We start from the raw sequence: 20,379 nt of genomic DNA, 5'->3' as shown, positions 1-20,379 counted from the left end.
ACAACCCCAGATTCAAGTGTATTCTATACTCAGGGCATTACTCACCAATGGCAGTGGCAACACACTGCAAGTAGTGCAGGAACACACAGAGCAGCCACGTTCCCACCCTATGCTCCCAGATACTCCACCCTGACATCATGTACCAGGACATGATCCAAGCAGCACCCAAACCTGCAAAGGGGGGGATAGACAGACCAGGAAAGTTAGATGCAGTTTGTGGCCGCAGACCCTCGTACGTTGCATAATGTTCACGGTAGTCAAGGTGCGAAAAATCTACTATTTTAGTTCCTGATAGTTTTTGCAAGAATACACCCTGGAGGACACCGGAGTACCCGGAGAAATCCCACGTCAACAAGAGTAGAACACGCACTCCACACAGAAAGGCCCTGCCCAGGATTCAAACCAAGGACCACTGCAGCGCAATGCTTACCTGAAAACTCCATGCTCTCAACAATACAATAAGAGATACAAACACAGCAAACTAATGATATTTTTCTGGTGAAACAGGAAAATTCAAGGGAGAATCATACAACATACCCAATCAACCAATTATAAACACCAAGCATATAGGCATACATAAGGAATGCTTTCATAGACCACTGAAACCTTGCTTTCAGAATCCAATTTTGAAAATCTAGCATCTATTAATGTGATGAACTCAGAAACAAGTTTCTCCCTTTTCAATAATTAAAATACATGTAAAAGCAGTAAAGTACAAAATACCCTATTTTAATCAAAATAAACAATTTAACACCAAGTCTTCAATATTTGGATTTATGGTAATGCAGTAGATAGGCTAGTTAGATTTAAGTCTACTCAAAATCACTTTAAAAATCAGGTTAATGTATTCTTTCAAACAATAAAATATTACTATAGATATATATTGTGATAAACACATGAAGTGCTCATCCCACTGTAAACTTACAGGGGAGGGGGGATTATGTTTATTTTTTATTTTTATTTTTTTTAAGGTCAGGAAGGTCAACAGAAAACCGGTTATAATTTGTTGTGATGTCCTTGGAAATCAAAAGTCGAAGGGAATACAGTCAAATGTAGGCGGTGATTAGTTGGCCAGACACAGAGCCAGTTTTTGCTAAGTGGAAGACTCAGCTCCATTTTTTCTAACCTGAAATATTAATACCAAGTAGGAGTGCAGGGAAGTTGAGTTTTTAGCAGACTTATTAAACTTACTTACAGTCACCAATGATCTACTCCATGTAGCCGACTCTGGCCCGATAAACATTTTAAGTTTACTTGACCTGAGCGCTCTCTTTGACACCATTTCCTACCACATCTTCCTGCAAAGATTACCTAGTCTTGGTGTCACTGGTCTCTCACTATCCTGGTTCACATCCTATTTGTCTGACAGACAACAGTACATTTCCCTCAAGACTGTCAAATCAATTCTTGCTCCTGTCACTAGAGGTGGCCCTCAAGGTTCGGTGGTAGATCCTTTACTGTTCATCACTTATCTCCTTCCTCTTAGTCAGATCATGTGACGTCATGTCACCAGTTTACACCGTTACCCAGACAACACCTAACTTTACATTAGCTCCAAATCCTCCTCGATTCCTTCTCTTTCTCTCACCAACAGCTTGCATGACATTAAAACCTGGATGACCCACAACTTTCGACATCTAAACTGTAAGACTGAAATCATGCTAGTCGGCTCTACATTCGTTTCATCCAAAACTCCTCACTTCACCATCCCCATTGACAATGTCTTTCCCTGTCTCTTCTCAAGTCAAGGGCCTTGGACATTCCTTACTCTAGACTCTCCTTTTGACCCACACATAAGAAACCACATCTGCCTTCCCCCTCGTAACATCTCCAAACTCAGACCCTCTCTCTGTTATTCCAACAGAGAAACACTTACCCATGCACTAGAAACATCAAGACTGGACTATTATAATTCACTTCTCATAGGTATCTCAAACAGAGCCGTCAAACTGCAACTTATTCAAACTCTGAATGCCGCCATATTCTTGACCCATACAAAACCACATAAACACATCACTGCAGTTCTTCACAAACTTAACTGGTTCCCAGTTAAATTCTGAATTCAATTCAAGATCCTCCTCCTTAGATACAAAGCCCTTCACAATCTAGCTCCCACCTGTCTCTCTGACCTACTGCTGGACTACTCTCCTTACAAATATCTTTGCTCCTCCTCTTCTGGCCTACTCACAACCCCCTCCACACGCCACTCCTCACTTGGTGATGAGGCATTTAGTATATGCATAATTATATTTTTCTTTCATTTTCTTTAGATGAATATTTTCTGCACTGTCCTTTCCTTTAATGATTCTCTGTATAGCTTAACATATTTTTGTTAATTACTTATCCACTTTATTATCTTATTATGAATGTTTTCATCCTCTGTACTCCGCATACTCTGCAGAAACAGTTGTTGATACTATCTAGTCTGTAGGTAATCAGAGCACTAGGTACAATTTAGTTAGGAAAATAGCTAGCGTTGTTGGGCTGAATGGCCTGTTCCTGTCATTATGTTATATTAACTCTGTGCACCCGTGTGTGTATATAGGAACTCGGGCGAATTCACATTGTTTAGTTGGTAAAGAAATCTAAATTTAAAGAAAAATGGGACTGGGTTACAATTGTTTTGCCTTTAACCGATGAAACTTATGCATCAAGCAATCCAAGAATCCAAGGTGACTGCAGATATTAGCCAATGTGATGAAACAAATAGAACCCCAGTCAAATGTACTTAATCACCCAAAAGCACATACCCAATCACATCAATACACAAACACAAACAACAAATAAACCAGCACAAACCTCTTGAGCACACGCTAAGCACCAGGGACACTAAGCAGCCTCCTCAGACTCAAACACATATTTGCAGTCTGTAGTCTAAATAAGAACCTGTTGGGGAGCGCAGGACTGTGGGTAAGAAATGTGAATGTACTGCTATACTGCTGGAGCTCTGGAACTGACAGACAAATAAAACTGGCCATGTTAACCTACTGTGTGTGTGTGTGTGCGTGCGTGCGTTTAAAAAAAAACTCCTTTGAGCCAGCAGTCCACTGGCCTCTCTGAGGTTCAGTGCCCCCCATTCTCACCCCCCTTCCCCTTTCTGGATAAATTCATTTTGACAACCCTACTAATTGGATAAAACCCATCTCTCCCTCCTTGAACCAGGGCTTTGTTGGTTTACATTCCATCTGCTTTCTGCCATTGGGGGAGGGGGGTACTTCTGTAGACTGTGGGATTGCTGAATATTCATCAGGGGGCACCTTGGGGGCCCCCCCTTGCCATTCACGTTCATCAAGAACCCCCCCCCCCAATCCAACTCCACCCTGAATTCAGCACAAACACCACAATGCTCCCCTTTAGATAAACAGAAGCGGCGTCAAGTGTGAGCAGTGTGGGGTTCAGGGCCTGCTCGGGCTGCCGCTCCACAAACTGCCCCCCATCACATAGCAGCCATACAGAAGTCCCGTTTCCTGGGGCAACGCTAACAGGCAGAACGCAGCTTAATAGAGTAGTGCGAGATTGTAATGCAGTGAGTCGGTGTGTGGACAATAGCCCCAGGGCTACAGTCTTTAAGAGAGAGCACTTGCTCTGAAGGACCAGAGGAAGAGTTGATAGGAAAAGCTCAACGGACCATGGAAGGGGTGGGTGGGGGGCAGGAATTTTTCTGGGGGCAAGGACTGGAGGGGAGGGAAACTGGACCCCTACCTCACATCAATAGAACAAACAAGAAGAGCCTTCGGAAGTAAGGTTGGACTGCAGGGCAGGCCATTACTGCTCATAAAACACCAGACATAAAAGGGTTGTGCTTTTGGCTCAGATGTGATCATTGCTAAATAATCAACAATAACCTTTCTTCCACAAAGTCTGGTCCACATACAAAGTGAATTTACACCAATTTGAATAATATAAGTGTGTTTTACAGCAGACCGATAATCCATCCTGATGTAGGTTAATGAAATGTTAGCTTTATAACAGAATTTTTATTCCTGGGGCTGCTGAGTGGATCATCTGATTAAAGGGCCAATGTATTGCATGGATGGACCCCACAATATCGGGATTCAATCTTGACTACGCCGGTGCCAAGTGCAGCCAGTAGCATCGCAGAATGTCAAATAAAAATGATGAAGCCCAGGAATTGTCTCTTTTCTCTCTAGCAAACCCCATTGATACAAGGGGGGCTGCAGTCTGCTTGTTAAAGCTGCACATTAAGTGCCTTCCTCTGACTCATCACTCTATAAAGTTGACCATTTTAGGTGATTGAGCTTAGCTGCTGACATGACCCTCCATTATCAAGCCTACAGTTAACGTGTTTGCCTCCATTTTTATCTAAAAAATTCACAAGTCTATTTCTTTCTCTCCAGGCTATACATTTCTTAGGTGCACTGCTTCAACATCAGTGAAGCTATTTTTTGTAATGCAACATCCTTAAAGGCTTAGTGCATAATGTTTGTTTCAATGGTTTTCCACATGACTTTGCATGTGACTGAAATTTGCTTAGCTGATAAAATTATATCCCAAAAGACACATTCACACAACAGCATCTTCAGCTGTCTCCTTCCCTCCCTTGAATTCTGGGGGGGGGGGGGTATGATGGGGAACTCTGCTCTCAGGTGAGGGTGAAGGAGGTGGTTCCAGAGGTTTCTACTAGACCAGCAGTGAGGTCAGGGTCAGATAGAACTGCACCACTACTCTCAAAATAACCTCACCATCTCCTTGCTCTGACATACCCTCACTGACAATCTCAGTCTCAGCACACCTACAAAATAGGACATAGCAATGAAGTGAAGTGTTGATAATTATAGCAGTTGAAATGATAACAGTTCATCTGCAAACAAAAAAAACACTGGATGGCTTCGTATCACTGGGAGTGTAGGGAAAGCCCCCGCCCCCCCCCCCACATGGCACGGACCCTACAATTTCATTCTGTGCCAATCAACCATCCTCCTCTGAATACTTTATGACATCAAAGCCCCACTAACAAGTCCTGCAATTCCAATCCACAGAACAATGAACTAACAAGCAGGATTTGGCCCCAACAGCCTGTAATGAAGTACATTCGGTGTGCCATGGTCACAGTTTATGTAACCACACACTTACTGTAATCATTCCTCTAGTGTATAAAGCCCCTGTCACATATGCATCTTAACCCTTAAATTATCTGGTCATTTTCTAATGTTGGTCAGACTAGATTGTAAACCAACAAACAAAACAGAAATAGTAAAACAGAAGAAAGCTCTGTAAAAATGTCTGGAAATTTGATCAACTTGAGTACATTAAGGAAAATTACTTTGATACAATCAGAAAATGAATAGTGTGGAAGTAACATTATGAGAAAATCAACTGCCACTTGAAAACAAACAGCTTGTCCGCTGTGTTGCGACAAACAATAACAAGTGTCTTCCGTTGCAGATATTATACATAGGGCGTCCAGTTTGTTTCCACCACACTCTGTCACTAGTTCAACAGTTATCATCCTGGGGTCCCCACAGCCAGGCACTCCAATGGCACAGTCAAGTGATGAATCATACGATCCAGTTTCTAATTAAAACATTTAGAAAAACAATTAGCTAGCCTAACATGGAAGGAAAGTGAACATGGATCGAAGATTAAACTCTTGAGCCCCAATGGCAATGAAATCAGGCATAAATCAAACAATAACAATGTCTTAGAGTAGGGTTCCTCAATGGGGATGGCACGCCCCCCAGGAAGCATGATGGAAGAATGGGGGGCATTGGAGCTATTATAGGGGGGGCATCTGCCCCATATTAATTCTCAGAAGTTGTCATATGCCCTATAAGGGGAAAAGGGGAAAATTACAATCATCACAACTAAAAACATAATTCCTATGTGTACTGATCACTCAACTCTGCTATAGATGTCTATGCTCTCGTCAGCTGGTGAGAACACGAAGAGGGCGGTTACCAGCTTAACTAGCTAAAGTTTGCTAGATAGTGCGCCAAGTTGATAATGCAATCACAAGATGAATAATGAATAGCCAAAATCGTTACACGAAATGTTTGAGTGCGGGTTCAAAATAACGACACTTATATTTTCTTGTCACCAGCTAGTTAACACTTAAAAGGCCAGTGGCAGGGCCATGGGGCGTTTGGACATTAACATTCAACTTACTCCAACACCGCAGATGCAACAGCCTACCTTCCTCCTTCAATGACTTTTCCAAAATATTTGGACTTAAAATAATCAGTAAACTCATTGAAAAAGTACAGGCAGTTTGCCATAAAAAAACCTGTCAGACAACAGGTAACAGGTACTGGTAACCAGGTGAGAATGGGTTGCTCTCTCCTCAGGCAGCGATAAAAATCACCATGCTATTTGTTCGTGAAAAATTAAAATTTTAACATCCGGGGCATACCGCCGTGACCAGCCTCTACACAAACCAATCCTATGAAAGGAGGATGGTATTTTTGAACAAGACTTTTTGAGAAATGAATCCTCAGTTTTGGAATTTCCTGCAATTTAGGATTTTTCTATATTTCATAGACTACATAACTACACCTAGTTCGTCCAAATTGCTTCAGCTGCTAAATGTTCCATGACTAATTTGCTTAAGTTACAGCTTGCCTAGCTAGCTAAAACAAGCAGAAAACCATTTTAGCCAGTTTCCTACCTAACTCAAATTTATATTTAGTTAAGTTAGTCAGCCTCCAAAGGACGTCTCAAAGGTTATGTCCAACTTTCATAACATAACAATGACGAGAACAGGCCATTCAGCCCAACAATGCTTGCCATTTTCCAGACTAAACTGTACCTAGTGCTCTGATTACTGTCAGACTACCCTTGAGTCTCCTTTTACTAAACTTTAAGAGATTAAGCATCTTAGGTTTTCCCCACAGCTGTTATCTTTCACATGAGGAATCAATTTAGTTCCTCTTCTTTGAACTTTTTCCAGGGCCTTTCTAGTAGTATGGTCCCCAGAACTGCACACAATATTCCAAGTGTGGTCTAACAAATGTACTGTATAAGATAAGTATAAATTCCTTGGATTTATACACAATACCTTTGGCTGTATATGCCAGCATCCTGTTGGCCTTTTTTACTGCTACAGCACAGTGCCTAGAACCTGAAAGGCTTCAACCATTACACACAAGTCTTTTTAAAATTGAGCGCCTTCCAATTTTTCTCCCATAAAGTAATCTTGCCTAATGTTTTTGTTTCCCACATGCAGAACTTTTACATTTGGCTACACTGAATTTCATTGACTGGCACCCCTTTATGACTGAAAGACCGTGAATGAAAAATGGGGCAGGTTTAAAAGGGTTATTCTTGAGGCACAATGTACATTTGTTCCAAAGATAAGGAAAAGTAGGTTGAAGAAGCAGTCTCTCCAGTGGATGACCAAAGCCATATGGGAGAGTCTGAGGGGAAAAGATTACTCTCAAAAGCACAGAGTAATTAGGCTAAATATTGTAATATGCACATAGGCTTAAAAAAGACCTACAGGAAGCCAAGAGACTTTGAAAGACAAATGCTAAAGATGCAATCCTAAACTTTTTTTCAATACTGCAGTAGGAAAAGGAAAGTGGAGGAGGATGTCAGGTGCACAGAAATGAAGAAGGAGCATTGCTGTTTAAGAAAAAAGATAGCAAGAAACGGAGCAAATAGAGCAAACAAAAAAAGAGCAGCTTCACTGCTTGGACCCCTAAATATAGGCTAATTGCAAGCAGTGATACACAGGGTCCAAGCAGATAGCCAATACCAGGGGTGGCCATACATATTTCTGCTAGGCGGCTGGCTATGCAGGCTTTTGTTGTCACCTATTATAGTGCCACGATAAAAGTATTTGCCACCTTCCCGATTTCCTCTATTATTGCTTGTCGCACAAAATGGTTTCTGACCTTTAAACAAAATGTAATATTAGACAAACACGTTTTTTAAATTATTTAATTTAATGAAAATAGTTATCATGCTCATATCACCCAAGTGAAAAGGTACTCCCCTCCCCCCACTCAATCAACTATTTAACCCAGTTTAATGGCTAATTAGATGACTAGATGTCGTGACTACAGCCAGCTCTGTTGAAACTAAACCTGACTCACATTGAACCTTACCATGAGAATGAAGTAGTCACCACAAAGTTTCTACAAGCGCACTATGCTAAAATCAAAGGAAATTCTAGAAGAGATGAAGAAAAATGTTGTTGAAATATCAGCCTGGAAAGAGTTACAAAGCAATTTCTAAGGCTCTGGGACTCCACAAAACCATTATCTCCAAATTGAGACTGGTAAAACATAGAGGTGAATCTTACCAGAAGTGGCCAGCCTGCCATAATTTCTCAAAGAGTGCAGCAACAACTCATCCAGGAAGTCACAAAAGATCCCAGAAGGACATCCAAAAACACAGCAGGCCTCTCTGGCCTCAGTTACGGTTAGTGTTCATGACTCCACAATAAGAAAGAGACTGGGCAAAAATGGGATTCATGGGAGGTCAACAAGGTGGGGGGAGGTCACTGATAACCAAGAGAAACATCAATACTTGTCTCACATTTGCAAAAAAGCACCTAGATTATCCCCACTGGATAATGTTCTCTAGACAAATTAGTCAAAAGTGAACCTTTTTGGGCAACACGGGTCCCATTATGTCTGCCTTAAAGCAAATACAGCATTTCTCAGTTAAAACATCATATCAACAGTCATAGTAGTGTGACAATGTGGGGATACTTCAGGACCTGGTTAACTTGCCATTATTGAAGGAAACATTCAATTCCGTTCTGTACCAGCAAATCCTTAGAGAGAATGTCTGGTCATCTGTCCATGAGCTGAAGCTGAAGCACAATTTATTTATGCAGCAAGACAATGATCCAAAACACAAAAGAAAGTCCAAAACCAAATGGCTGAAAAGAAACCAAATTAAAGCTTTGGAGTGGCCTAGACAATGTCCTGACTTGAACCCAAAAGAGATGCTGTGGTAGGACCTGAAACAAGCAGTTCATGTTCGAAAACTGATCAATTTGTCGGAATTAAAGCAGTTCTGCAAAGAACAGTGAGCTAAAATTCCTCCACAGCAATGTGAAAGACAGAAAGTTTGAAAACTTCTATCATTAAATAAAATAATTTTAAAATGTGTTTTGTGTCTACTCCAGTTCCCTTGGTCTAAAATTACATTATCTAAATATCTGAATAACATTCAGTTTGACAAATATGCAACAATAGAGGAAAACAAGGGGGCAAATACTTTTCATGAACTCGTATACAGGACACATTAGCCTGTCCCAAATGCACTGGTCATGCAAAATACCATCTGTAAAACTGGTGATTGCCAATTTTCCTGCCCTCACTCAATGCCTCTCAAGCATTAACTCACCCACAGCGGTCGTTTAGCAAAACTCAGCAAACCTTCGACTGTATATGCTCTTATTAAGTTTCACATTTCACACGTTCCTTCAGTGTGATCTGGCGGAGGCGGCCAACACTAAAGAGCCTGTATACAGCGCTCTGAAAGCGATGCGGTCCACCAATATGGCAGAGCAGCTCTATAGCAAAGCTAGGGTGCTTTGCAAGACCAGTAACATCGATGAGACATCTGATCGAAAAAGGAAGCAGCGGAAGAGAATGGAAGGTTACACCGTGGAAACGGCATGTGGAGAGAGCGCAACCCTCAGCCATGTCGACAAAATGCAGCTGTTCCTCCCCTGCACTGATCGCATGGTTAGCGAGCTAGACCCATGATTTTCTGGCATCAATGCTAAACTAATGAGTCGAATTCAAGCCTGCCCTCCAAAGTTCAAAAACGTAATGTCTGAGGAGTGCCGTAGTGAAACTGCAAAACATTACAAAATCCAGTTACCTTTGCAAGAAATTACAGTTGCCAGGAACTACCCGTCACGTAAAAATGATACTGATCATTCCCGACACACAAGCTGTGTACAATTCGCTGGATCCTCTCATGTTTCCATTTTTGAAAAATACTGTTCAGGCTGCACTAACAATACCAGTAAGCAGCTGTAGTTTTGAGTGCTCTTTTAGCATTCTGAGGCGCCTCCATACAAGGTTACGCAATACCATGGGCCAGACACGCTTAAAGAACTTAAGCTGTCATCTCAAATGGAAAAGATGTGCTTGAAAATATAAAAGAGGAAGCTATGATTGACCGCTTTACAAATCTGCATCCTAAGCCCCTCCTAGACCTAGGATAATATGGTAGGATACCCATGTTTGTTATATTTGTTATTATTAATAATAAAAATAATAATAATAATAATAATAAACTGCAGCCAGAATTTCACATGAAAACGTTCTTTACATAACTTTGAAAAAGAAGTGTCCCCTGACTATATTTGTGCAGGCCTCATGCAAATCGGTTAGTTGGCTTATTAAGAGAAGTTGCTGGTGCAATCCCCGAGTGGCTATGACGCCGGCGTCCTAGGTTTTTTAAATTCAGACATTCTGTGCTCCTGCAAACCAAATTATGAGTTGAAAACACAACTCGTGTGTGTTCTAGCTTTATTAGTAGACAATACACGACAACTATGCTGAAGAGTTTCTAAGTGCCACCATTGTCGCGCTGGTCGTCCATTTACCAAACACCCCTCCCTACAGTCACATCTGTAACTACACCCCCCACGCATGACACACTGGACAATAGTATATATCTGAGCATACATGAAAACATCCAAAACATTACCACATAAAATTTGTATTCCATCGTAGCAACAAGAAAAAGCCAGTGATAGCTGAAAAGATATGCCAGTACAGCGGTGAAAAACGCTGCTCACTAAGCACTGAAATAAACAAGAGGAATTTTTCAAAAATTATACCATGTCATTCTACTGTCTGCGACTAAATATGGAAAAATATACAATCTTAGCACTGGTTTTACATGTACAGATGTTCCTTTTGAGACTGAGTCGTCATATATTGTTTTGGACAATCCGTTTGTGAAATATATGCTCATTTGTGACACCTGGGTACCTTCACAAATAGCTGTGCGTAATACCACACGTTGTTTACGGGTTGTTGCCCTTGTTGTTGTTGTAGTACAATCTGGCTTGATCGACAATTGAACTATCCAAGATGTAACAGAATGAGCTTTCTAATGATGAATGTCTAATTTTACTATTGAAATGGCGTTTTATAGCTCAGCATAACCGAAAGTTGTATCTTATTATTGCTGCATTACGCATTCACTCTGTGGTAGAAATAAAAGACACTGCACCTGGTGAAACTTTATTGATGACTGTGGACATTTCTTGGAAAACATTATTATTCTTGAAAACTTCTGAGCTTCATGGCTAAGGCATATGTTTGATGATAGATCTAGCTGATATACAATTTTCTGGACTATGTCAGAACTGGGGAACGACAGCATTGATTCTGACTGTGTTCTCTATCTGCTAAACACAGATAAGATATCATCGTCCAAGTGTTACTGCTATTTTGTTTATCGTTATTTTTTTAATTGACTGTCTTTAAATAGGTTAGTGTTATTTTATAATGAGGATATTTCTGTAACATAAGCATTCATTGGTAGCTAAGTAGTGACCGGATGTAACCTGAACTGGAACATTGCCAAAATGTGGTGGACAGCTGAATATTGTTTTAATGTCATCCCATCCCCATACAAGAAACCATTTCATAATGTAGAGTACAGAAAAACATACAATGATTACACATTTAGGTACTCTACCACATTGTGTGATAATGTTTTTGCAATATTTTTTTAAATCTGGTATCAATGCTTCATCTTAACCCTTCATAAGGGGCACATTTATATGCTTTATAATGGACAAAAATCATTTTATGAGAGATTTTGGATATGTTTCAGGACCCCTAGATATTTTAGACCATTGTACTGACTGAAAGCTTGTAGCCTAATTCCCATTTATAAATGATGCAATAGTGAGTTTCTTGAGTCAAAACAGTTGATTTGTAGTGAAATACATGATTATGTTCTGATTTACAGCAATGCATAATTTAGACATTTTGGATAGATTTGGAGACACTGGGTACACTGCTTAGCTTTTGCTCCATAGATCTTTAGTACTTCTACATATCCACCCTAAGATTTCATGAACTTGTGGTCAAGGAGTTTTTGATCCAGGACAAGTGTAGTTTAACCTGTTGTATATACGGGATCTCTCAGTATTTCATTGCAAACCAAAAAACTGCTAATTCATTTTTGCTTTTTTGGCCTAGACAATTGCCTTTGTGGCACTTTATTTCTTCCAAAATTATGAATATAAACTAATCTAAGTTATTATTGTAAATGGCACAAATGTCTTGCTTCATTTAATCAATTTTCAAGTCTCTGTAATGCTCACATCTAGAGGTATAAAGCTTTAAATAGGATACCTCCTAAATGGGCATGGACTGGCCTGATTTGGCATATGCGCAAAGGGTTTAAATCTGGGAGCACACAATACATCTTGCTTCTGTTAGCCAGTGCATTTATGATACATAACTATGTTGATAGCTATCAATGCAATAAGCAAGACTGGCAAGTTACTGTTGGAACAGTAAGCTTTATGTGCTACCAATGAAGGCAACCAGAACGATGTACGACTCTTCTGGAGTGGCGCATCATTGCCCAGCCACTTCATGATGGCTAAATAACTAAAATAGTTTTTAAAAATGACATAAGACTTATCCGCACCTGGTAGATGTGTAACTGAGACTCAAATTCAAAATGCTAGATATAGGTCAAACTGGAACTGAGCTCATTTTTTATTTGATTGACTAGGTTATAATGGCTTCATTGCCATCTTGTGGTGGACTCATAAGCAGAGGCTGGGGGGTGCAGGGAGTGTGGCAGCACTGGGGCCCCAGCCCTTCCCGAGCTTGCCCTGTCATATAGACTTCAATAGTGATCACATTAGTAGCCTAAGTACTTAACAGTTGTACCACAATCTAGCCTATGCTGTGATCAAAATATGGAGATGTTACAATTCTGCACGATCACTGCAGTATCAATAGTAGTGGTATGCCCTCAAGGGGGCCTCTACCGCTGGAATGTTGATAATTGGAGTTTATTACACAGCATGATAGGCCTAGACATGATTTCAAAAATGTAATACATAGCCAACCTTGCGACTACAATAAATGTTGGGGTATTTATAGGCTTGGAGTGATGGCTGCTCAAGCATCAGAAGCATGCATTTTAAAAGAAGGATTGGATTGTATTTGTATTTGGATAAAAACAAAAGTAGGCTTGGCGTAAACCAGACGTGGGTGGGGTTTAACTCAAATGCCAAAATTTGTTGATTTTTACCACTATAATCAACAGCACTGCAACTGTTGCAATATTAAAGCATTAAAGTCACGGTTTTACAATGACACCAATAATAGCCCAGTTTAACAACAGGTGATTTGGTTTTTAAAGCTGTATTTAACAAACAATGCTTCACATGCGTAGTCATAATAGGCTTCGATAACACTGAGGTAAACAAACAGTCAAATCAAGTTTCAAACAAAGGCAAAATGTTTTTATAAATAAAAATATAGTTCATTTTTACAGAGTGCAATATTCAAATTCAGCGCACCTCCCTCCATTCTCCTTAAAGTACACTTTCACATAGCCAATGCACCGCCTCTCTCCTCTTATCAATTGCACAGAGAACACACAGCTTTGGTCGTTTGCTAGGACTGCACACACAATAATTTTGTGTCATGTAGCTGTTCTATTCAGTTTATTCCAGGTCTTCATTTCAGTGAAATCCTGAATATTTCTTAGTGGTGTTATCTCCGTGGAGTTCTAAGCTTATCATTTCTATAACTACAGCGTCCAAAATTATTCATCCCCACCCCAATGCTTTATCAACTTCGTCACACGATTGCAGCGAATGAATTTTGTGAGATTACATGAGCAAAATTAGTTACGCTTGATTGGAAAATTTGTATCAAAGCGCCATTCAGTATTTTCCAGGACAAAGTACTCTTGGTTAAAGTGGACACTCTCAATGGAGTTCCCAATGGACCTGAAAATTTAAGTCCGACCTGATCTGGCCCAGTCTGAGTGAGTTGAAGCCCAAGCTCAGCCCAACCCAAGATCACATGTATTTTATACTAAGCCCCTAGCCCAACACAACCCAAAACAAGACCAGGTCAAAACCTAGTACATGGCTGGACCTAACACGTGATCCGGCCGACCAATGGTGTAACTTCATAACTCGGCCGACCAATGGTGTAACTTCATCATTCACTCAGACATTTGCGTTTGTAGGGCTGGTCCTGCTTTTGCGGTCCTGCTAAAAAATGCAAGTCAGCTATTGAAAATGGTTGCACAACTTGCATAGGCAGCTCAGACTGTGAGAGAGAGAGAGAGAGAGAGAGAGAGAGTCTATAATTGTCTATAATTTTATTAAGCAAATCCAATCCAACAATTTTATTTATTTAGTAAATCCAACAATTTATTTTTTGAGTCTACTTAATAATACTGCGTACAACCACTAGCCAACATTTGTGTGTGTTTGTGTGTGTGTGTGTATGTGTAGTAGAGTTCTATATCTAGTCTTGGGCAGAGCTACTAGCTTAACTAGCCCACGTTTTCCAGTACCATGTATGTAGTTTCTATTTCTAAAATCAAATAGCTACAATTGTAGGCTAGCTGTATTGGTATAAAAGACAAATCCTTCGACCAGCACCATTTGTGGCAAAGAAAATTAGATTTAAAACACCATTGTCCATCGGATATTGAAAGCAAAACATAAAATGAATCAGATCGTGTTAGCACCACGATTGCCCTGCGCCAATTGCATTGGCAAGTTTGTTACTATCACGTAAAAATATAAGCCAAATTGTATAGAAACCTGTATTGGCGTAAAAGTAAGATCATTACACTAAATATCATATTTGGGTAAAAGCTGGGTTTTTAGATTCTCTCTACTCCATATAAAATGCAAGTTATTGTGTTGCCGTTACGTAATATTGTCGTACCTGTCTGTCAGGCAGAAGTCGCAGGGAAATGTGATGAAAATGGGAATAATTAGACACATTTTGCTAATTTGCTATCAGACAGAACAAAGTAATACAGGGATGTTGCCAGTTAGTGAGCAGGTCACTGTCAGCTAGCTCGCCAATCAAGCTACTGCAGCTAGATTCCCTCAAACTTGTTCCCACTAATTATGTTAATGCACATGTAAATGATGAAACACAGAAGCAGGCGACATAATTAAAAGTTGACTGCAAAACACTACTGGCTACAGCTGCCACCACTGCTGATTTTATTTTTGGTAGCAATCAAATAGTCAAAGATATATGATTGAAACTAAGCTGACTGTATACCTGCATGTGTGTGTGTGTATGTGCACCTGCTTATGCATGTGTGTGTCTGTAGACACATTCTTTGATTCATTGCAAAGTATGGCTGGTTTCTCTTTAATTCTTACTTTTTTAGGCAGTTTTTTTTTCTGTAGTACCATGGGATTTATAAGACTCGACAACAAATCATTTCAAATATCATTGGTCAAGCTGGGAAGAAAAACATCTGTATGTAACACAATCTTCCCATTTCCAAATAGGGTATTTAGGTTCAATTACACCCCTGCATCACAAGTTCCCTTTTTATTTCTGCTCTTATGACTACATGCTCCTGGGATTTATCTGAACATGAAAACTCTATTTGGAAATACATGGATAATGGAATGACCTAGCATGAAGGAGGCAGAAGAAGGAAGCGAAGAAGAGGCAAGAGAAACATGGATCATTCTCTGGATTCTGTATAAATTCTGCCATTCAATCAATATCTGCAAGAAAGGAATAAAAGCAAAACTTCCCCAGTCCAATAGTCAGCTCCAGTTCCCATACACAATCCTACATGTCGCTAACAAATGACAATACCCTATACCTCCCTTGCACATTTTACCACCATACACCTGTCTTACACATTATAAAATGCTACCGCTCTTTTGGGCAATCTTACACTTCCACTACACATTAAAACTCCTAGCTTAAAAAATACACAATCCTACAAGTGTGTGTGATGGTTCAAACAGAGGGGGACAAACAGTGCTCTCACTTTCTCAGAGCCTGCAGATGGAGGCCCGTTGGGTGTTATGACAGAGCAAGCTTACACCAGAACAGCTCAGATCAAAGCATTTAAGACTTTCCAACTTTTTCACAATTACTAAAATATGTTATCATACAACTGCTAAGAAAGAAAAACTGTTATCTGGATATACTGTCAAGGTACACTCCACACACACTGCAAGTACACTGCTAAAGGGACACACTGATTGTACACAGTGGTCTGGTCACTGACGATTCTGAACTCTGCAATAAAGATCTGAGTTCAGAGTCAGGCAGTACCCACTATAAATGTCAATGCAGTATAAAACACCACAACAGTACACACAAGATACAGCCAGGCAATTATCATTAAACTGTGAGGCACACAATTTAATTACCAATACCAAATGCTTCTCAGAATTACGGCAACAAAATACAAATTATGACCAACTGAGTGTTTTTATATCAATATTAGTGATATGTTTGTAAGGTTTTACTGTATATTGTTTCTTTCGGGCAAGTTTGCAGACCAACCACAGAAACAGCATTATCTAAATAATGTCAGTTATTTCAAAAAATGGCCGACACGCGTCTCTTATATATCTTCGAAGCTCCAGGCGAGGTTGTCGGCCAGAGCTATAATCCAAATAACACAACCGCACTTGGGGTTTGAAATCTGAGCCCCATCATTCCGCAATTTCCAAGCGACTGTCCTCCTTGCTGGGTCGCGCGTTCACACTTGCGTAACTATATTTCGGTTTAAACGAAATGCACGATTGGTGTCGTTTAATTATCCTTAGCAACTATATGGGAGGTATTCTGTAATAAAAATAATAATTAAATATAGTACCCCATTCCAAACATCTGGGCAATATTTTCCAAAGAACAACGTCGCTAATTACATTTTCTGATTCATGTTGTAATCTGGGTAGGCTACATAGCTGAGGGAGAGGCTATAATGCAAATGAAACTTTGGAAGCGGAACTTCTGGGTTTATCCCGAGCTTGAGTGATGCCTAGATGTCAATGAAGTTCTTTTACGCAAAACGCGTTAAAAAAAATCAAAGTCACAACTTCCGTACAAAAATCACAGTAGCGTGTCAAAACAGTTGCCCATAACCTACAATGCATACACACTAACAATCCTTTTGGTTCAAGAGGGCAATTTTCTATGCAGTGCCTCGGAGCAGTGTTCTCCATGGCCACTCAGGTCTGCGGCCTGTTACAAATTTTATATTTTCTGCCCGTGATGGGGAAACAGGCTCTAAAGCATATTTCCATTGCGGTTTTATTTTGAATGCAAACACACAAAAATAAAGACATTGGAACAGATTAACCTAAAATTTAAAAAGCAGCTGAGTTATGCTTTAACTTCTTGGACCACGCACGACATCAAAAGTGCGTTCATAAAATAAGTTCTTACTATTGCCGAATTCCGCCGCATCAGTGTAATAACCACTGCACACCGTTCGCCTTCACAAATTAATCTCTAATTAGATATTGCTCCCAAAAAGAGAGGGAGAAAAAAAACACAATGTCCTCGAAACAGAACAACTGTTGCACACAACCGTGTTAACTACTGCACCACGCACAACTCTAAGCGTGGGCACAAACCAAAACAAGACTTGTGTTGATAACAAACGGCATTTAGGCGTAAATAACAATTCGTTTAATACTGTATAAGTACAATTTATGACTATTTTCAAAAAGCAGCCGTTAAAAAATTTACGTTTCGGAAAATTACTGGAAACATAATAAAAATAAAACGTACCTAAAGTTGTACCGTAGTGTTTTTCCCACTAATGCCGTGCAAATTTCCTCTTTCTATGAACTTAAATCCAAGGAGTCGGTTTTATTTTAACTCTTAGGCGTTACCTCTTTAGTCATTACTACGACACCAAAGATATTTTGTTGGGCTCTCCAAGCTCTCAAATTGAAAGGCCGTTTTTTGGATGACTGAGTTCCCAAACAATTCACTCCTTTGCTTCTCCTTCTCGGATCCTCCCACTTCCCCAGAAAGGGGGAGGGATCGGAACAATAGTGTCCTTTCCCAAATCCAAAAGTTGGACATGTATTTCGTTTCATCCAAATAAAATTATTTTTGCATTACCACAAGTGAGTTGTTTACTTTCATTCGTAATCACAGAACGCACATTTTATAAAGCTGAATTTTACTTTGACGCATATGAGCTACGCGAGCAACTAAATGAGTAAGTTTGTAGGGTTTTGGGGAGGAGAGTGTCCCCCTCCCCCCTCCTCGTGTTCCAGCTCCCTCACAGCAGAAGCCACAGAGGCTGAATTAACCCTAGTTTATTGAGGCCCTCAGTGCGCGCGGCAGCTGTATCGTGCTGTGCGGGGTTCTGTGTGCATACTACACTGCACTGATCACAGCAAGCTACCCTCGCCATTCACGCAGAACTCCCCCCTCACTATGTCTCCCTATTCTGAACAAAATGAGGAACGTATGTGTGTGTTTATGCGTGTACTGTACATATGTCGGCGTGTATGTGTTTGCATTTATCAGTATATCCAGTGAGCTCCATAATGTTTGGGTCAAAGACATATTTTTCTTGATTTGCCTCTGTCCTCTGCTATTTTAGATTTGTAATCAAACAGTTCACATGTGGTTGAAGCACAGATTCAGAGATTCAGCCCATTATTATGTTTGGGACCTATTAATGTTATGCATATGAAAGTAGTCATGTTTAGTACTTGTCCCATATCCCTTGTGTGCAATGACTGCTTTAAATCTGTGACCCATGGACACCACCAGGTGCGGAGTATTTTCTCTGGTGATGCTCTGTCTGGGCTGTAGTGCAGCCAACTAGTTATCTTAAGTTCTCATGTTAAACTGGATTCAGATGTGAATGACTTAGCCAGTCAAGAATTTTCCAGTTTTTGGTTTTGAAAAACTTCTTTGTTGCTCTAGAAGTATGTTTGGTCTTGCTGTTGGATTAAGCACTGTCCAGTGAGTTTGGAGGCATTTGCTTGAACTTGAGCAGATAAAATGTACACTTCAGAATTCATTCTGCAGCTGCAATCAGCAGTTACGTCATCAGTGAAGACAAGTGAGCCAGTACCTGTGGCAGCCATACATGCCCAACCATAACACCCCTACTACCATGTTTCACAGATGAGGGAGGTGCTTTGGATTTTGGGCAGTTTCTTTTGGCCTCCACACTCCGCTCTTGTCATCACTCTGATGCAATGAGTCTTGGTCTCATCTGTCCACAAGTCATTCTTCCAGAACTCTGCAGACTCTTGTAGGTACTTATCAGCAGACTGTATCCTGGGCATCCTATTTTTGCAGCTAAAGAGTGGTTTGCATCTTGCAATGTAAACTTTGCAGTTCTGTTTGTGAAGTTTTCTGCGCACAGTGGTCACTGATACATCCATGCCTGCCTCCTGAAGAGTACTTCTGTTCTGTTGGACAGGTGTCTGGGAGTTTTTGCTCGTTATGTTCAGAACTCTTCTGTCATTAACATAGAGGCCTTGGTCTGCCTGGCCCTTTGCGATTGCTGGGCTCACCAGTGACCTCTTTCTTTTTAATCACATATTATACAATTTTTTGTGGTTTGCCCTATGTCTCAGACTGTTTTTTTCATATTTCTCAGTCTCATAATCGCATCCTTAATTTTCATTCGCACAGCTCTGGACCTCATGTTGACAAATGCCAAAAACAGACTCCAAAAGCTATCAAAGACCTAAAATCAAGACTAGATACTTAGAGCTCTCTTATATCTCAACTGAGGAAGCAGTATATATATATGTATATATATATATATATATATATATATATATATATATACAAACACACACTCACCGGCCACTTTATTAGGTCCACCTGTTCAACTGGTCATATATATATATATATATATATAATTTTATGGTTATAAAAGATATATATATATATATATATATATGTATATAACTTTTATAACCATAAAATAATCTGTTTGCAAAAAACAACAGACATCACATGGAGGCGAGTTGCTTTGCGTGGCTATAAAAAGTTCGTACAGCTGAACAACTGTGAAACGTAATACGACATTGCACTGTAATTGAGCAGTATTATATTGTAATAGTGAATAAACTTACAATCGGTTTAAGTTGGAAAGGCAGCAGTTGTCTCATTTGGTAAGAAGATAACTCTTGGGGATCTATATATCTATATATATATTGTGTTTTTTTCTTATTTTTTTCTATTTTACAAAAGTGTAAATACTAATGTAAAAGTTTTGTGCATATTTAACCATAATGGTTAGGTACGTTCATTTTTCTGAGTGACAGGAATTCAAGAAATAGTGGTCTTTCCCTCTTAGCAAGGCAGGCAGCAGCAGCAAACACATTGTGGGAGCTGGGTATCATTAGCATATCATTATTTACAGATTAACATTTATTTGCATGCATTACTGCTCTGATAG

At 39.9% G+C, this 20,379-nt stretch overlaps 1 protein-coding gene across 1 annotated transcript in view; it reads right to left on the bottom strand.

The window, feature by feature from the left end:
• The window catches only part of boc (BOC cell adhesion associated, oncogene regulated), a 31,270-nt gene extending 13,160 nt beyond the window's left edge, over window positions 1–18,110 (bottom strand). The window contains exons 1-2 of the mRNA XM_064331820.1: window positions 17,727–18,110; window positions 46–171 (exon numbers count right to left, since the gene is read on the bottom strand). Of these exons, the coding sequence (XP_064187890.1) occupies window positions 46–151 (106 nt within the window). The 5' untranslated portion in view covers window positions 152–171; window positions 17,727–18,110. The remainder of the gene's footprint in view (window positions 1–45; window positions 172–17,726) is intronic.
• Between the last annotated feature and the right edge of the window lie 2,269 nt (window positions 18,111–20,379).

The sequence above is a fragment of the Anguilla rostrata genome, chromosome 4 (genome assembly GCF_018555375.3).
Source record: "Anguilla rostrata isolate EN2019 chromosome 4, ASM1855537v3, whole genome shotgun sequence".
Taxonomy (NCBI): domain Eukaryota; kingdom Metazoa; phylum Chordata; class Actinopteri; order Anguilliformes; family Anguillidae; genus Anguilla; species Anguilla rostrata.
Note: the sequence above shows the minus strand (reverse complement) of the source record. Positions and strands in the feature narration are given on the sequence as shown.